At 35.7% G+C, this 20,768-nt stretch overlaps 1 protein-coding gene across 1 annotated transcript in view; it reads right to left on the reverse strand.

Annotated features, from left to right (window-relative positions):
- Positions 1-2,233: 2,233 nt before the first annotated feature.
- MMUT (methylmalonyl-CoA mutase) overlaps positions 2,234-20,768 on the reverse strand; it is a 36,232-nt gene continuing 17,697 nt past the window's right edge. The window contains exons 9-13 of the mRNA XM_043591623.1: positions 17,261-17,376; positions 13,628-13,759; positions 12,306-12,453; positions 8,116-8,283; positions 2,234-2,497 (exon numbers count right to left, since the gene is read on the reverse strand). Of these exons, the coding sequence (XP_043447558.1) occupies positions 2,369-2,497; positions 8,116-8,283; positions 12,306-12,453; positions 13,628-13,759; positions 17,261-17,376 (693 nt within the window). The 3' untranslated portion in view covers positions 2,234-2,368. The remainder of the gene's footprint in view (positions 2,498-8,115; positions 8,284-12,305; positions 12,454-13,627; positions 13,760-17,260; positions 17,377-20,768) is intronic.

The following is a 20,768-nucleotide window of genomic DNA, read 5'->3' on the forward strand; positions in this document are numbered from 1 at the left end:
ATAGTAATACTACAATAACAATATTAATACCATTTATAAAATATGTAGCATATGGAAAGACTGTCCTAAATACTTTTATTGTGGTAGAATATACATAAAATTTACCTTCTTCACCATTTTTAAATGTACTGTGGCTTTAAGTTCACTCACATTGCTGTACAACCACTGCCACCATCCATCTCTAGAACTTTTCATCTTCCCCAACTAAAACTCTATAACCTTTCAATTCCCTAATGCCCCATTCCCTCTCCCCAGGCCCTAGAAACCACCATTCTACTTTCTGCCTGTGTGAGTTTGACTATTCTAGAAATCTCATATAAACAAAATCATTTGTCTTTTGTGACTGGCTGATTTCATTTAGCATAATGTCTTCAAGCTTTTTCTATGTTGTGGCATGTGTCAGGATTTCTTTCTTTCTTAAGGCTGACTAGTATTCTAAGTATACACTACATTTTGTTATCCACTTCTCTCTCAAGGACACTTGGGTTGCTTCCACCTCTGGGCTATTGTGAATAAAGCTGCTATGAACATGGGTACACAAGTATCTATTCAAGACCTCACTTTCAGTTCTTTTGCATATATACCTAGCAGTGGAATTGCTGGACTGTTTGGTAACTGTTCAGTGTTTTTGAGGAATTGTATCATTTTCTCCAGTAGCGACAACATTGTACACTCCCACCAGCAATGTACAAGGGCTCCGTGATAATTTTAGGTAATAGGTACTTACAACAGGTAATCAATTTGACTGGCCATGGGGTGCCCTGATTACATATTATTTCTGGGAGTGTCTGTTAGGGTGGTTCTGGATGAGATTAGCATTTGAATCAGTGGATTTAATAAAGTAGGTTGCCCTCCCTAATGTGTGCGAGCATCTTCCAATCTGTTGCGGACCCGAATAGAACAAAAGGGGCACCTGGGTAGCTCAGGTCAAGATCTTGTGATTTGGGAGTTCAAGTCCTACATCAGGTGAGCAAGACCTCTGCTTCAGGTAAAACACAAGACTTGGGTGTCTTGAACTTGGGACACTTGAACTTGGGAGTTCAAGTCCTACATCAGGTAAAGCAAGAGCTCTGCTTCAGGTAAAACACCCTGCTTTGGGTGAGTGCCACTTCTCTCTCTCTCTCTCTCTCTCTCCCTCTTTCTCTAAAAAAAAAAAGAAAGAAAGAAAGAAAGAAAGAAAGAAAGAAAGAAAGAAAGAAAGAAAGAAAGAAAGAAAGAAAGAAAGAAAAAGAAAACAGGTAAAAGGCAGAGGAGGGAGGAATTCACCCCTTTTATTTCCTGCCTCACTAACTGATTTGGGACACTTCATATCAGCTTCTCTTGCCCTTAGGCTGTGCTTTACACCATACACTCCCTTGGTTATCAAGTCTTAAGCCTTGGAATGTACCATTAGCTTCTATACTCCCAGCTTACAACATCATGCTGGAGAAAGTCATATATTAACAACCTAAGCACATTCATCTTAGGAAATATTTATAAGCATCCATTCTCCTGGTCTTGAGCCAAGCCCAGCAATAACAGAGTCACATGTTCACGCCCAAGAAGAAAGTAAAGTCAGATTTGAAGCAATATTCTGCCATTTCTCCCCTGTTCCAACTTTTGGGTCTAACTTAATATTCTTATTGAAATAATTCTGGTAGAGTTTGGTTGAGGACACAACCACAATATGTTTCTCTACATAAATATGCTTATTTTTTCCAAGATAGGTGTAATTATTTTATTCATATATCAATTTTATCATGCTCAAGTCAATATAATGCTAAACTGAAGAATGAGACTAATCAGAAACTTGGGGGAGGGTAAAGTTTAATTTTTTTTAAATAGGAAAATAGTTTTGTAAGAAATACTTCAGGGGCGCCTGGGTGGCGCAGTCGGTTAAGCGTCCGACTTCAGCCAGGTCACCATCTCGCGGTCCAGTGAGTTCGAGCCCCGCGTCAGGCTCTGGGCTGATGGCTCGGAGCCTGGAGCCTGTTTCTGATTCTGTGTCTCCCTCTCTCTCTGCCCCTCCCCCGTTCATGCTCTGTCTCTCTCTGTCCCAAAAATAAATAAACATTGAAAAAAAAATCTTTAAAAAAAAAAAAAAAAAGAAATACTTCAAATAAATATCATGACTTTCTGAAATAATACCACTGTCTAGAGTTTCTGATGAAGTACTGAGCATGTATTATAGAGTTTTTAAGTATATTTAATTTTTAAAGTGAAACTGTACATACACGCTTAAAACATCACAAAATTCTTAAGTCAGGTATTTTAATGTAGTTTTAAGAAAGTACGTATCAGGGGTTGAATTAAATTGAAGACACAGTTTTACTCTTTGACCATCATTGAAAGACTATTCTAGAAAAAAAGCTAACTCAAAAAGAGGATGTTACACAGATTTCTGCTTCTTTTCCAAACACTTCTCAATATCACCAAGCACTTGAACGGCAGCCTTTGGAATTCGAGTCCCAGGACCAAATACACTGGAAACTCCGACTTCAAACAGAAATTCATAATCCTGTTGAAAGAATTTGTTTAATTAATAAAAAGAGACAATATTTAATTTCAAGGAAATGAAACAAAAGGGCAATAAATGCTGCCCTTTCTTTGTCCCTGATGCCCCCAACTGTCTCAACTGGTACACTAATGGCTTCCGGGGTTGAAAAATTCTTCCTTCACTGGGATTGCTAATAATAGCTGCCAGCACCCTTTGTACTCGAAGTCATTAAAAGAACAAAGCATACTCTGCCCCTTTTCCAAATACCCCAGTGTGTGGTATGTGGTAGGAAGTTGTATGGCCCACTCATTGAGAACTTCTGAGCCCTAAGCCGTATAATTTTTCTCACCTAAATTTTTACTACTTGTCATTATTTGTGTTCAATTCAGTATCACATTATAGGTTTGAGCTTATAAGGCTATTTATTTCCTCTAAGGTATTTTGTCTGCAACTCGTGAATGGTGATACTCTTCTTTTGGGGAGTGTTTTATTTTGTTAATTTTTTTTTTTTTTTTTTGAGTATAGTTGACACACAATGTTATATTAGTTTCAGGTGTAAAAAAGTGGTGATTCACGTTTATACACTATGCTATGCTCACCACAAATGTAGCTATCATCTGTCCTATCACTATTATCATATTATTGACTATATTCCTTATGCTGTCTGTGTCTTTCATTACCTTGACTTATTCATTCCATAACTGGAAACCTGCATTTCCCATTCCTTTCACCCATTTAACCCAACCCCTACTCCCTCCCCTCTGGCAACCACCAGTTTGTTCTCTGTATTTATAGGTCTCATTCTGCTTTTTATTCACTCACATATTTTTTTTAGATTTCATATATAAGTGAAATCATATGGTATTTGCCCTTCTCAGTCTGACTTATTCCACTTAGCATAACACCCTCTAAGTCCATCTATGTTGTCATAAATGGCACAATCTTATCCTTTTTATGGCTGTGTAATATTCCATGTTTTTAACATACACATACATACACGCACACATATTCAATACAATTTGAATCTTTTTCAGTGAGACTACAGCCATATATTTGTATATAAAAATATTTAGGTGTCATAATGATTTCTTTTGAAAATGAAACCCTTCACACCCCACTGCTTCCATATCTTAGCTACTGCAAATAATACTTCAATAAACATAGCAGTGCATATATCTTTTCTAATTAGTCTTTTTGTTTTCTTTGGGTGAATGATGCTGCTTTGAATTTGGCTTTGTGAAGAAATCAGATTTTCTGTAAACAAAGATTAGCTCATTTAAAAACAAATTCTCCCATGTTGCTGTTGCTATTTGTTACTTTATTTTAAACAGTCTGAGTGAAAAGATTCCCAGGACACAAACACTGCTCCAGGCTGTAGTCTGTTTAAAAGTTGGAGTATCTGTAGCTATAATATTGAGTTTTAGGATATCCTCTAAATCCCTGATCCTTATCCACAAGGGTGATCACATATCCTAGGACATTCTGGTTTGTGCTTATTGTTGCAGTACCCTCTTTGTTTTTAGGAGTCCTTTTTCTATTGAGGTGTAATTGACATTTAATGTATTAGCTCTAGGTGTACCACATAATGATTCAGTATTTGTGTATATACTGAAAAACGATCAGCACAGTAAGTCCAGTTAACATCCATCACCACACATAGCTACAAAACTGTGCACGTGTATGTGTGTTGAGAACTTTTAAGATTTACTCTTAGTAAGTTTCAAACATGCCCTACAGCATTATTAACTATAGTCATCACGGTGTATGTTACATCCCTATCACTTATTTATTTTCATAACTAGAAATGTGTAGCTGTTGACTACCTCCACTCACTTTGCCCATCCCCTTTCCCCTTGCCTCTGGTAACCACCAATCTGTTCTTTGTATGTAAGAGCTTCGGTTTTTGCATTTTTTAAAGATTTGCATATAAATGAGATCATATGGTATTTATCTTTGTCTAACTTATCTCACTTAGCATAATGCCCTCTAGTTCCACCCATGTTTTCACAAGTGACAAGATCTCATTCTTTTTTTATGGCCAAATAATATTCCATGGTGTGTATATACCACTTCTTTATCCATTCATCTGTGGATGGACACTTAAGTTGTTTCCATATCTTGGCTATTGTAAATAATGCAGGAAAAACAGAGGGTACATATATCTCTTTGGGTGTTTTCTTTCTTTTTTTTTTAAATTTTTTTAATGTTTATTTATTTTTGTGAGAGAGAGAGAGAGAGAGAGAGAGAACGAGTCGGGGGAGGGGCAGAGAGAGAGGGAGACACAGAATCTGAAGCAGACTCCAGGCTCTGAGCTGTCAGCACAGAGCCTGACATGGGGCTCGAACTCACAAACTGAGAGATCATGACCTGAGTTGAAGTCTGATGCTTATCCGACTGAGACAGCCAGGTGCCCCAAGCTAGTGTTTTCATATTCTTTGGATAAATACCCAGAAGTAGAATTGGTGGATCCCATGGCAGTTCTATTTTTAATTTAAAGAATCTCTGTACTGATTTCCACAATGGCTGCATCAGTTTTGATCCACACCAACAACTCACAAAGGTATCCTTTTCCCACATCTTACCAACATTTGTTATTTCTTTCCTTCTAGAAAGAAGAATAGCCATTCTAACAGGTATGAGGTGATAACTCATTGTAGTTTTGATTTGCATTTCCCTGATGCATCTTTTCATGTACCTGGCTGGCTACCTGTATGTCTTCTTTGGAAAATGTCTATTTAGATCCTCTGCTCATTTTTTAATTAGACTGTTTTTACAGCACCCTTTTTAATAGCACCCATGTTTGTTCTCAAAAGTGGTCACATTTAGATGATAAATTAAATGGTCATGCTAATTATCCCCAATGACTTTTTTGCTGTTTCTTTTATTTCCTTGTAATACTCTTACAATATTATAATTCTTCAATGATACTTAACACATCTTATTTAACTTTTCTTCTTCTAAGTCTGAACTTCTAAGGGCAGAGAACATTTCTAATCATTCTTATAACCTCAACATTTGACACATTAAAGATACCTCAAACACATCATTATTCTTGGGCAGGCGCTATAGATTTAAGATTTCATAAAAAAACTTGACGAAACAATAACAATGATCTCCAAATTGGGGACGGCCAAATGGATAAGTTATTTCATTCTATCTTTCCTAGTAATGCTATGAACCATTTATTCTCTCACCTGACTTGTGGACTTGGAAGGTGAGCTCACCTGGAAGAGGACCGTGAAATATTGCAAATGGAGAAAGGCTTCTTGACTTACCTAAGCCTTAACACAGCCTTATAAAATATACTTTAGTGAGGGGATAAAATGTAAGAAACAAGTAGATCTGAGTAAAGGGTATACAGGTGTCCTTTGTACTATTTTTATTATCTATTAGTTTGGAATTATTTTCAAATAAAAAGTTGTTATTTTAGGGGCATCTGGGTAGTTCAGTCAGTTAAGTGTTGGACTTCGGCTCAGGTCATGATCTTATGGTTTGTGGGTTTGAGCGCCGTGTTGGGCCCTGTGCTAACATCTCAGAGCCTCAAGCCCGCTTTGGATTCTATCTCCCTCTCTCTCTGTCCCTCCCCTTGCTCACGCTCTGTCTCTGTCTCTGTCTCTCTCTCTCAAAAATGAATAAACATTTAAAAAAAAAAAAAAGTTGGTATTTTAAAACATCCTCCACTGAACTGGCCGGGAGTATCGTATTGCCTCCTTCATGAAAGAAGTAGGCATCACGAGGCTGCTAACCTTGCTGAAAATACTTGGAAGCCACTGCTTTTAAGAAGGTTAGAAAATCCAGACTATAGTAACACATACTGGTGAGGACAGACCATATTTATTTAATCAGGCTGCAGAAATGGTGAGCTCCACAGTGGCAGTGGCTAAGTCGGCTTGATTAGCTACTATATATTAGTGCTTCCTAATTTAAAATCTAAATGACTTTCAACTGAGTAAGTACATTACTTTATATATTTACTGAAAATAGTGAAAAAAATGTGTAAATGTTGATTGCTACAATTATATTATAAAGGATACTCATATTAACACACAAGTATGTCATTACAGAAAATAATCTTTAGTCTTTAAACTCATAGGGAAAAAAAAGTGTGTAAAATACCTACAAATGTTCTGAGTAATTCAAATATCCAGAGGGTTAACACAACTTGTGTGAAATATATTTCTTGAAAATGTCAGCTCACTTAGATAACAGGTTTCTGTTTTTTCTCAACTCATATTTCAATTTCAATATTTTGTGCAGCTTAACTATTTTGGTTCTTAAGTTTTAATATCATGTCTAAGAGCTTAGATATTATAGACTCTAAAACTGCAATACAGATATAAGTTTCCATACACAGACAATAAAGAATAAAAGTCCTTTATATTCCCAAATAGTCAACTATATTTGTGAAAATAATAGGCAATTAACAAAGTTTTGTGTTGACTATATCACTTTAGTATAGTGTTGTTAGAAAGAATAAATAACATAGCTTGCTTGCTAGTCCTATGTTATTATCAGTGTCACAACTTCATACATATATTTTCTGATTTCATAAGTAGTATATAAGTAACTATTGTATATTCTGAGTGGTATGGAGGAAAAAAAATAGTAGACCTCGACATAAGATCATATTTCACCAAGAATTTCTGCTACTGTCTTTGTAGCATCTATCAATTATTTACTTAGAGCAATCACATATATCTTCTACCTCTGTATGTTTTCTGTTCTCAATAAAAAAAGAAAACTTGACATAATGAAAAACTGGATTGGAAACAGACCAATTTAGATCTTAACTAATTATTTTAACTGATAGATAAGGTAATATGTGGAAAGTATCCCCCTACCCCATTAATAAATTAATTGGCATCATTGATTGTTACCTAGCATTCATTTCTCCTTTTCTAATAGGATCCACATTTTTGTTCAAGAATCCACCTCTTCCCCAATCAGCCAATAATTTTCAGAACAGGCTGATTCTATTTATTTCTGAATTAGGATATTTTTGGCTCTAAGAAAACTATACCCCAATCAAATTAGCTTTAATGAAAAAGAGGTTTTATAAGACCATGTAAATGATACAGCTCTGAGTTAAGGCAGTATGTATGTATAGAAACATGAAAAAAATGAACAAGGTAGCTACTCTAAGACAACAGAAGCAAGTGCTGCTGACTGGTTAACTAAAGGACTCACTTCATTACCAGGACAAAGAGTGCTCACTCTATCTGTGGCTAGGAGTTGATATATGCACTGTGTGTTTACCATTCTTCTCTATTCTAGCTGTGAAATTTTATTACTTTTATCCTATTCCTTTTCCATCATTCTATACCAAATATGAAGGAAGTACATCTCTATCTAGGTTACTAGTTTGCAAAGAGGTAATTCTCTCATAAAGAGAAGCTCTGCATACTGTTAAGTTAAATTATACATAATGAATTACAAGATAGTTTGAACAGAAAATACATTGGGCACTTTTGGACTCTTACTACAATTTACTTAGTAAAATCACCAGGAAATAATTTAGATCAAAATCTACAACAATTTTATCTTTAGCAAAAGTATACAGTAAATTGGAACTACATATAAACTAATATTACTCAGGATTCCCATCATAGCACTAGAAAAATACAGGCGATGAAAAATACCTGTGGTGGTATCACCCCTCCACACATGACAAGAATATCTGGCCGTCCAAGGGAGTTAAGTTCTCTGATGAGCTCAGGAACTAGGGTTTTATGACCAGCAGCGAGCGTGCTGACACCCACGGCATGCACATCTGCATCCACAGCCTGCTGGGCCACTTCTCGGGGAGTCTAAACAATTAGAAAGTAAAGAGACAAATCATCAAGTTATTCCAAAAAGTATTTTAAAACTGTTACCTAGTAAATTAGCATTCCAAGGTTTTCCTCATTAAAAGTCTTGAAGTGAGTATAACCTCATATTTCACCATTCTCAAATCATAAATACCAACTCATCCAATTGATGCAATAAACAGCAGGGCTGTATCGCTTCTAGCCCTAGAATTTATCAATTAGATTTGTTACATCAAAATATAGTTCCCCCCAAAACTTTTAAGACAAAGAATATAGGCGAAATACATTATCTATTCATTACAATTTTTGAAAAATACATCTGTTGTCTTCATTATCAACATTTATTGAGTAGTGATGCAGTACAAGACAACATGTGACAGTATCTATGAAGAGGTAAAAGACCAAACATACGATTCAATGTGAAAAGTGAATCTCAGGTTTTAAAGTAGAATGGGAAACAGGTATGTTAGCAAGATGGCACACTAAGAAGCTCCAGGACCTCCGTCTCCCACAGAGACACTGAACTGACAGCAACATATGAATCGAAATAACCTAAGAACGCTAGAAACTAGTTAAGGAGCTATAATACCCAGGCAAATGCATAAGCAAGAAAAGAGATGGTGTCAAGAAGGCTGCTTTTCACGCATTAACTGGATTTAACCAGTGTGGCATACACAGTCATAAAGAATATTTTCATGTATTCAATTATGAATTGAGTTACCCAGGACCATATTCATTCCCTGCAATGAGTCTGTAACATTTGCTCTTGATAATTTACATGCATTTAAATCACTTCATATAGGGGCACCTGGGTGGTGCAGTCGGTTAAGCGTCCGACTTCAGCCAGGTCACGATCTCGCGGTCTGTGAGTTCGAGCCCCGCGTCAGGCTCTGGGCTGATGGCTCAGAGCCTGGAGCCTGTTTCTGATTCTGTGTCTCCCTCTCTCTCTGCCCCACCCCCGTTCATGCTCTGTCTCTCTCTGTCCCAAAAATAAATAAATGTTGAAAAAAAATTTTAAAAAAATTAAAAATAAAAAAATAAATCACTTCATATAAAAGACACATACAAGTTTCTCATTGTAAATATACTGTAAACTGAGAAATTGGGGAAGGAGAAGGCTATCTCAGAAACCACTTGCACAATAAGCTCAAAAAAATTACCAAAATCTGAGAATTTTCTTAGTTTGGCAATATTTTAAGCCTCATAATTTCAGTGTGAAAACAAAAGATTCTACATTCTTGGTAATGAAGCCATATTCAAGAGTATCTCTAAGAAAATCACACAGCAGATTGGTAAAACCTAGTCTGTGAGAAATATAGCCTATGAAATTAAAACCATTGAGAAAATGTGCATATTGTTGATATTGAGTTGTTAAAAGTAAGAAACCTAATTGACTTACACATGATTGATCATTCATATCATCCATGTTACCAAAACGTATTAGATTAAAATTACACTTAATTCGTTTCCATGCTTTATGCTTAGATACACTAAACTGTATTTTATGTCAATAAATAGTGAACATTTTAAAACTTTAAATCTAATTTTTTTTTTTAACGTTTATTTATTTTTGAGACAGAGAGAGACAGAGCATGAACGGGGGAGGGTCAGAGAGAGGGAGACACAAAATCTGAAACAGGCTCCAGGCTCTGAGCCGTCAGCACAGAGCCCGACGCGGGGCTCGAACTCACGGACCGCGAGATCACGACCTGAGCTGAAGTCAGACGCTTAACCGACTGAGCCACCCAGGCGACCCAACTTTAAATCTAATTTTAATGAAATCAGACACAGAACTACAGGATTCTACCTTCATCCACAGATAAGTTTTTCTTTTTTTTAAATGATATAGTATTATATTAACAAATTTGTGGTACTAAAAGGCAAATTATATTTTTATAGATGGCATGCAATAGGGAAATAAACTTTTAGCTCTTTGAAAAGTTCTTTTAAATGCCAATTAATGACCATCATTTTTAATTACTTTCATTATATATATATATATATATATATATATATATATATATATATTTCCCAAAAGCTAATTTTTAAATATTGGAAATGTATTATATTTGGTCAATATTTAAAACAAACAAAAAGCTGAAGTAAAAGGGAAGTAGCATATAAATAAAAAACTAGAATGAGAAAGTAGTCAACTTAAAGGAAGAATGAAAGCAATCTCAATATATGTATTTACTTAATTTAAAATATATTTGAGATGCTTAACAAAACCTACCTTAAATGTATTTATAAACTTACCTACGAACACAGTTCAAGGACATATCTCCATAAGTTCAGGCTAACTGAATTTCTTCTAGACACTCTAGAGTATTATTTAAAAATTCAAAAGGGAAAACTCTTATGGGAGATTCTACAAAGGGCGCGCCTCTTCAGGAAGGTTATTTCTTTACTTGTAAAAATGTAATCAATTTTTTAGTCTTCATCTTAGCTGACTCATCCACAGCATGGAATAATAGTACCTCCTTTTCCTTGAAATTCTCCTTCCTCCTTAGTGTTCATCCCACTACTCACTCCATTTCCTTTTCCTCCTTTGCTGCCTCCTTCTCTTTTTCCTTTTATTTGTTCAAGTTTTCATATTGCTACCCACACTCTTCATGAGAAGTTAAATGAGTTCTCATGGTTTCAAGTACTATTTACATACTGAGAAGTCTCAAAATCTTATTTATAATAGAGGCCTCTCTTCTATGCTCCAGACATGTATATCCAATTTACATGGCTGTCTTCATCTGAAAGTTCCATAAGCTGATTCTCTTAAGCCTACCTCCATTCCCCATAAATAACATCTTTATTAAATTTTCTTCACAATCCTGGCCAACTTCTGCTAAGACCCTGACACTGCCTGTGGGTAAGGTCTGCATTGCTTCTCACTCATTACTGAACATCTTAAGTGGACTCCTTGCATCTAGGAAGCTCCTCTCAATCTGCTTAAGAAAGTGATTTTCCTGGAAAGTGAGCTTTCTAAAGTATAAATTTGATTGTCACTCTACCTAGACACCTTTGGGATAATGTTCAAACTCCGTAGAATGGCATACAATTGTAATCTACACACCACCCCAAGCACTGTATTCTAATGTTACTGAACGTCCTACAGTTACCTGAAGGTATCATGCTTTCTCACGGTTCTGTACCTTTGCACCTCTGCTCAAGCCAACGCTTTTCCTAGCATGCCTTTCCCTGCCTTGCTCTCTATGCTTCCAAAGGCACAGCTCAAACATAAGTTCCTAGGATACTTGGGTAAGTTCCTTGTCCAAATGTTAATTACAGTAATTATTACTCTGCTGTGTTTACTGATAAGTAAATCTTTCTCTGTTAGAAGCCTGTAACCTCCCTGAAGACAAAAATCATCGTATCTTATTCAACTCAGAACCTAGCATCTGGTAGATGATCAATAAGTATGTAGTGGATAAAACTTTTACTATGGAAGTTATTACAATGTACTCAACCAAAGATATTTTGTAGAGAAGATTAAAGTTGTATCATTCTATAGAGAATTTCAGCTTCATTTACTTCTAACAAATTATTATCCTGTTGGGTCAAAGATTCTGTGACTAAATAAAATACTACTAGAGAGTAACTAAAAAGAAAACCTACCTATGAATCAAGCTCTCACTCTGATGGTTGATTTCCCTTTTAAAACATTTTTCATCAATCTGATGTGGGCTACCTTTTCCACAAATTATCAGACAAATATCAATAAATAGTACAATAAGATCTTTGAAAGTAATCTTCAGTTTTAGAAACCTAATAACAGTTTAGTTACTGACACTGATTTTTACAAAGTATGAGAAACAAGTACATTAACACAAATTCTATTTCTTTCTTATTTCTGTCATAATTAACTGGATTATATGCATTCAAAAATAAATTAAGGAATTTGTGGAATTCATTTTCTTCTTTTACACCTTGAAAAACATCATCATGGTTTATCGTCTTTTTTACTATTTTTTTCTAAATATAAGTGATTTACTACATTCTTTTTGAAGTTATCCCAACATTTTAAGTACCTGAAAAAGAGGACCTATGTCCACATCAAAACCAAGATCGGCAAATCCTGTAGCAATAACTTTTGCTCCTCTGTCATGTCCATCTTGTCCCATTTTTGCCACAAGAAGACGAGGTCTGCGACCTTCACGCTCCATGAATTTATGAACCCTAAGAACATTTTAAAATATAATAGTTATTAAAAAAATAATAAAATAAAATAAAATACAACAGTTATATGTTAATTGTCCAAAAGTAAGATATAAAATCTATAATGTATTCACAGTAAATCTTTCAAGTTTATGTAAAAATACCTTTTTACATCCATTACTCACATTTTATGAATATCTCTATTTTACATTGAGAATTCCATTAAAGCCTGGATATGCTTACCACCTTCCCTCACAGAGGAAAGTCTGAAAGATGGCCCAGCCTGTAAGCCCATAATACTTGAGAACATCACAGTGAAGACGAGAAAATGACAATTTTTTCCTTCTTAAACCAGTCCCCAGCGTATAATATGCATAAATATTTAAAAAGAAGCTTAAAAGTGCCTTTCAGAGTCATTCATACAAATGTAACTCACTGGCTGCTTTGAGCTGTCCATATTTCACCTACCCATCACAAGTGTGAACCTCTTCAAGCTGACTGCAATGTGGTGATTTCTAATGACATATAATCAAAATACCTTCTAACTTAAACCAATAAATTTACAGCCCAGATGAAAAAATACATTTGCTTTTGTTAAAAGAAAAAAAAATCCATTTTGATGACTTTCACCTTGGATGTTTTGGTATTTATCCCATCTATAAGTAGTGACATAAAAAGTGGAAAATTTGTTATAAAAGTTGAGAAAAACAATAATCAGGAAGCTACATTTACACATGGAAAGCATTATCAATTTGTATTAATTTATAGTTCCTAATCATGCTTGACAATACTATTTATTGTCCATTCAGTGAGACTGATTTTAATTTACGCATAGATGGTTACCAAATTATTTATTTTCAAACGTGAAAATTATTTTATAACTATTTGAAAATTAAACAATTCGAATAAACTTAAGAATGTAAGTATACTATAATAAGGAGACTGAAATTTAAGTATCTGGGGGATATGAAGCAGTATCAACGCTAGTTGAACAAACATTTATTTTAATTAGAAACTCTTAAAGGGAACTATAGTGAAAATTGAAAATATTATTTTAGTAAACCTACAGACTAACGGGAAAGTCCATTCAAATGTTTTCCAAATGGTATGTGAGAAAATTAAGCCCGCAACTGATTCATTGGGATTATGTTCACAGAAAAGATGGCATTCTGGTTTAAGAAATCTCATTTATTACCTCTGGATAGCAAATGATATCTCTTTACTTTCTCCAAATTCCTGCCGATAGGCTCCACTGACCATACGATCATTAGCTTTATGTTCACCAAATACCTTTTTCATAGCATCTGTGATTTCTCCAACTGTACATCTAAAATATTAAAATAATAAAATAGAGGTCCTGTTAACATCATTATTTGAGATAAAAAATATTTACTTTAATATTCAATATAATAGGACACAATTTATTACCTAAAAAGTAGGCTATCAAAAACTATGGTATATGTCTTTCTCTCACTGATTTATTTTACTTAAATAAAAATGTTTTCTACTGCACTGATGAAAGCTTCTTTCCTCAGATTACTTATGAAAAATGATTCTGGATGCCTCTATACATAGTAATCTTTCTCCCTCTCTTTTTTTTTTTTTTTTTTTTTTTGGTACAAAAAGGTGATTTTATTAAAGCATGGGGACAGGACCCATGGGCAGGAAGAGCTGTCCTGGGATAGTAAGGAGAGACTGATTATATACTTGGGAGTTGGGGAGGTAAAGTCAAGGGGGAAGTTTCCAAAGGGATTTTCATATGCTAAAGAAGAATCACAGGGGGCCTAGCCATTGTCAACCTAAGGTTGTTTTTCCCTCTAGCAAAGCATTAACATTAGGACAGTAGGGAATTTAACATTTTTGAAACAAAAAATGGCTGACTTAAAAACTATAAATAGACAAGCATGTAAAGATTACTGAATAATTCACCAATTAACAATACAACTAGGGCAGGGGGTGGGGGGTTTGGGGAGGGCTGGGTGGCTCAGCTGGTTAAGCATCCAACTTTGGCTCAGGTCATGATCCCACAGTTTGTGGGTTCAGGCCTGCATCAGGATCTGTGCTGACAGCTCAGAGCCTGGAGCCTGCTACGGATTTTGTGTCTCCCTCTCTCTCTGTCCTTCCCCCACTCTCTCTCTCTCTCTCTCTCTCTCTCTCTCTCTCTCTTAAAAGTAAACATTAAAAAAAATCTTTTTTGGGGGCGCCTGGGTGGCGCAGTCGGTTAAGCGTCCGACTTCAGCCAGGTCACGATCTCGCGGTCCGTGAGTTCGAGCCCCGCGTCAGGCTCTGGGCTGATGGCTCAGAGCCTGGAGCCTGTTTCCGATTCTGTGTCTCCCTCTCTCTCTGCCCCCTCCCCCGTTCATGCTCTGTCTCTCTCTGTCCCAAAAATAAATAAATGTTGAAAAAAAATTTTTTTTAAATACTACAGGGCAAAGAGCAAGATTCCCATTGATACTTTTTGATAAAAAGTCTTTTAGCATATTCCATTCATTTATTAATTCATTCAACATTTATTGAGTGTCTAATATAGGGCAAGCATGGTAAGTGCCAGACATATGGTGACAAACAAGACTGGGGGAGGGGGAAAAGAAACCTGCTCTCACAGAGCTTACCATCTAGTCAGAGGATACAGACAATACATATGAACTCAAATCAATTAATATGGATTTCATATGATAATAACTACTATGAACACACTAAAAAGGTGAAATCTGGTGTCTGGAAAAGCTATTCTGAAGATAATGAAGATAAAGCTTTTGAACTAAGATCTAAATAATGAAAAGGAGAAACTGAAGGGAACATAAAGGAGAATGGAAAAGTGTTTGAAAAAGAAAATACTAAGTGCAAAGGTTCTCAGAGGTAAAAAAAGAAAACAAAACAAAAAAACAAAACATGTTCTATGTTTTAAAAATAGAAAGAAGGACACTGGGGACACAGCATAATGAAGGAAGCGGAATAAGGTTGGGTCAGAGAGAGAGGCCAGAGTCACATCTCACACAATCCTGCAGGCCATCGTAAGATTAGGTTTTAATTTAAAAGCATGAGAAACCTCTGGAGGATTTTAAGCACAGAAATCACCTTATTTAAGAAGTTAAAACTGAAAAACAAAAATAAAAACAAAAACCCAACCCACATACTAGTTATCCTACCTCTTAAGTACTTAAAACAACACGCTAAAAAAAAAAAAGTTCATAAATAACAAAAGCAAAAATAATTCACCAATGACATCATGTATGGAGAGAAAATTTTTTGTGGTTCACTTGCTTTTCTGCATGTCCTATGAGGCAAAGTACTGACTGACCTTTATTTTGGGGTATCCATTCAAAGGTATCTATGAATAGCTTTGGAAGCCTTGCCTACCTCTGGACAAAGAGTAGTTTTGTGTACTGTCAAAAATAAAAATGTCTATGCTCGAAAATGCATCAAACTTCTCAACCTGCAAATGAGTGACATGGATTCACTACAACAGCTTGAAATGTCCTGAGCCAGGGGAAATACACAGGATTAATACACTCTACCCATCCTGCAAGAGGTGGTGAAGGAGGCTTAGCTGCCTCTGAAGGGCTTCAGTGGGTTTTTCTGTTATCACTTGCTGAAATTCTTGAAAGGCTGGTTCATCCTTTATCATCTATGAATACTTTTAACCCTTTCCCAAACTTTGTTAGAAAGCTTCAGTAACTGGTCACTAAACAGAAAATTAAGTACTTATGCATTAATGAACTCTAAATCAAAGTCTGTTTGATTTTTAATACACCTTTAATAGCTCCACATGCTTCCAGAATAGGCCGGCGGGACACAACTGGACCCTGGAGTATCATGAATAATGAATGCTCTATCTGCTCAAACCCTGGTGCCATCCAAGTATTGTAAATGAATAAAATGTCTTCGGTGGCCCTGCTGTTGGGCTAGCTGGCCTACCAGCTGCACTGCATCCTGCACCACATCGTGGCACGCGAGTTCCTGGGGGTGGTGAGCCCACTACCTTTCATCCCATGAAGGAAAGGAGAGGGCTTACCCATGTCTCCTGCTCAGAGAAGTTTCATGATGCCCTTGATGAAGAACATATGTGAGTTCACTTATAATTCGTTACCATCTAACTGCTGAGATGACTGACCTCAGCTTTACTCTGGAGATGAGAAATGAGCACACACACCTGAACAGTTCTCACTACCTTACTTTGCCAGTAACTGAATTTGACAAAAATCAATCACTTCTGCTCTGTTTTGTTCATCTATCTGTAGAAATGTTTAGATCTATTTAGCTAGTTACTAGTAAGATGGACTTTCTCAAAATCTGACAAATGTGTGCTTGGTATTTTTTAAGTATTAATGTTTCATTTTTTAAATTTTATTTAGAAGGATTAAAGCCTCGTAATGTTTACATGTTTAAAAAAACATATGAATGTCGCAAGTGCACAGATATTTAAGAAAAACAAAAATTAACTTCATTTGCACTTCCAATATTTTCTTTTAGGCTCACAAGGTTTATAGAAGCAACCTTTTATTTAAGTACACTTTGAAAATCTCAACTGGTAAACTTTAAAAAATTTTTTTTATTTCAGAAAAACAGACAGAGAAAGAGAGAGAGACTGAGAGGGGGGCAGAGGCAAAGACAGAGAGAGAGAGACAGAGAGAGAGAGAGAGAGAGAGAGAGAGAGAGAGAGAGAGAATCTTAAACAGGCTCCACACACGAGGGGCTCAATCCCACTACCCTGAGATCATGACCTGAGCTTAAATCAAGTCAGATGCTTAACCAAGTGATCCACCCTGGCACCCCTAAACTGGTCAACTTCTGGTATTTGGAAATCTCCGAACTTAAATATCATCACCTTGCACGAGCTGCATCCACTGCAAGAGCCAAAATATTCCCGTCTCCACTGGCAGCACATGCAGTCAATGCAGCAAGACATCGTTCAGCCAAGGTTTCATCCCTGCTGGATTTGACCTTATGGAAAAGGTCAAGAAAAGGGTCAATTTACATGAAAAAAAGAACAAAACAGAGATCAGGAGATTAGACACTGATATACGTCATATGGAAATTGTTCCATAATCTTAACCACAAAAACAAAAGAAAAAAAAAAGGAGAGAATAATATGTATCCTAGGTCTGATATTCATTCAATTTGTTCACTTACTCATTCAATAAACATTTAAAACAATACTGAATTCTGCATAGCCCTGATAAATCAGAAATACACAGGGCAATGATAAGTAACACTGAAGCCTCTCCAAAGTAGTCAGTACATGCTACTTAGGCTTTACTAATATAACAAGACATCAAAAACAAGTAGGTCTTTTATATGGAAGGCACACTAAAGAATAATAGTGACAAGGAAGAAAAAATAATAACAGATTACAACATAGAGAATATTTGTTATACATTGTTTTCCCTAGCTAACAAACAATATATTGGTAATAATACATATGTATATTGTTTTTCTTCTTCTCAAAGAGAAAGAAAGAGACAGAGATGATGAGAAATACTGCAGCGGAGACAGAAAGACCATGAAAAGCACAGTCAAAACCTTTTCCCCTCAGATCCTAGCTCTACTCTGCTCCGCCAACAATCTGCCTAAACAAAGTTACCTAAAATCCAATTTTTTACAAGTTTGCACCACCTATAAAAGAGTCTAAATATGATACTACTCAAGATGCTACTAAAATCATATAATATCTATAAGCAGAAATGGATCAAAAATCTTACACTAAAGGCAAGGAAAAACCCAACTCCATTAACATTACCGAATTTCTCTCTTGCCTGAAATAAAGTTTAACACCATTTGTGGTAAATGGAACGCCTCAAGCTGTAAGGGTGCAGAGTTAATAAAAGTGTAAAGTATAAGAGGGGAGAAAAGGGCTTTTCCAAATATAATATATGTTGAGACTTTTGTGATGACTCAAAATAAAATGATATATCCTAAGGAGGACCTTTTAAAAAAGTGATAAAAATGTGAGAGAGGAGTTATCTTCTGCTGGAGGGTGAAAATGGAAATAATGCCATTAACTGTAATAGAAAAATGGAAAATGATAGTGGTGCATGCAGTCTAACTGAACAAACTCTTATATTCTTTTCTTTTTTTTTTTTTTTTTAGAGAGAGAGCACACTGGAGTGGGGGAGAAAGGCAGAGGGAGAGAGAGAGGGAGAGAAAGAGAGAGAGAGAGAGAGAGAGAGAGAGAGAGAGATTTTCAATCTTAAGAAGTTCCACGCTCAGTGTGGAGCCCGATGCAGGGTTCAATCCCACAATCCTAGGATCATGACCTGAGCTGAAATCAAGAGTCAGATGCTCAACCGACTGAGTCACCAATGTGCCCATTATTCTTAAAGAACATCTAAACAGAAGAGAGAAAAAAGTCGTATCTTAAACTATCACAGAGAAAGTAAACACAGAAAAAGCATTAATGATAACTAAAGAACTTCAAGTTTCTTGTGGACCCCTTTCTTGTACCATACACAAAAATAAATTCAAAATGGATAAAAGACCTAAATGTGAGACAGGAAGCCATCAAAATCCTAGAGGGACACAGGCAGCAACCTTTATCATGGCCACAGCAACTTTTATAAGACATGTCTCCGGAGGCAAGGGAAACAAAAGCAAAAATGAACTATTGGGACCTCATCAAGATAAAAAACTTTCTGCACAGTGAAGGAAACAATCAACAAAACTAAAAGGCAACCTACGGAATGGGAGAAGATATTTGCAAATGACATATTGGATAAAGGGCTAGTATCCAAAATCTATAAAGAACTTATTAAACTCAATACCCAAAAAATAAGTAATTGAGTTAGGAAATGAGAAGACATGAACAGACATTTCTCCAAAGAAGACATACAAATGGCTAACAGACACATGAAAACATGCTCAGTATCACTGAACATCAGGGAAATACAAATCAAAAACCACAATGAGATACCACATCACACCTGTCAGAATAACTAAAATTAACAACTTGTGAAACAGCAGATGATGGCGAGGATGCCAAGAAAAGGGAACCCTCTTACGCTATTGGTAGGAATGCAAACTGGTGCAGCCACTCTGGAAAACAGTATGGAGGTTCCTCAAAAAGTTAAAAATAGAACTACCCTATGACCCAGCAATTGCACTACTAGGTATTTATCCAAAGGATACAAAAATGCTGATTCAAAGGGACACATGCACTCCAATGTTTATAGCAGCACTATCAGTAATAGCCAAATTATGGAAAGAGCTCAAATGTCCATCGACTGATGAATGGATAAAGAAGATGTACATATTTACACACACACACACACACACACACACACACACACACAATGGAATATTATTCAGTCATCAAACAGAATGAAATCTTGCCATTTGCGACAACATGGATGGAACTGGAGTATATGATGCTAAGCAAAATAAATTAGAGAAAGATACCACATGACTTTACTCATATGTGGAATTTAAGAAATAAAACAGATGAACACAGAGGAAGGGAAGGAAAAATAAAGTAAGATAAAAAACAGAGGGGGAGGCACAGCATAAGAGATTCTTAACTATAGAGAACAAACTGAGGGTTGCTGGAGGGGAGGTGGGTGGGGGATGGGCTAAATGGGTGATGGGCATTAAGGAGGGCACTTGTTAGGATGAGCACTGGGTGTTGTATGTAAGTGATGAATCACTAAATTCTACTCCTGAAATGAATACTACACTATATGTTAACTAACTTGAATTTAAATAAAATCTAAGAAAAAAAATTCAATTTCTTGCTTTGGAAATAACAGTAATTATAAAAGCCAGAGATTAAAAGGCCACAGTAGCTTCATACAAAATAAATATATAGATTATAACTATAAGAATGTTTTATCTATTTTAGTATTTCATATATTTTGATTCAGCTCAGTGAGAAATTGGCAATAAAGCTAAGATAATAATCTAGTTTCAATTAAAATAAATATATCTCATTTACAAATGGTATCTTACTAAAGTACTATTAAAATATATTTGAATTTAAAAAAAGAAAAAAACAGAAAGCAAACGATTCTTTCATAGTGGTATCAGGAACCATGGGCTAATGGAAACAAATCAGTGACAAGCCCTGGGTTCATATACTCTGAACTTAATTTTTAGTTTTGAGTGAGTTATATAATCATTTAAGCCTTTGTTTTAATCTGTAATTTATGTGAGGTGTTATTACAGTGAGATTTTTGATAATAACATATAAGTTTCACAGAGGCAGCTGTCTTGGTTTAAAATGAATTTGAGTCTTAGCTGTTCAATTATTTATTCTGGGCAAGTTTCTCAATCTCCCTTATCTTTAGTTTCCTTAACTTTAAAATGTTGGGAAATCCCACCTCATGTGGTTGTTGTAAGGATTA

The sequence above is a fragment of the Prionailurus bengalensis genome, chromosome B2 (assembly GCF_016509475.1).
Source record: "Prionailurus bengalensis isolate Pbe53 chromosome B2, Fcat_Pben_1.1_paternal_pri, whole genome shotgun sequence".
Taxonomy (NCBI): Eukaryota; Metazoa; Chordata; class Mammalia; order Carnivora; family Felidae; genus Prionailurus; species Prionailurus bengalensis.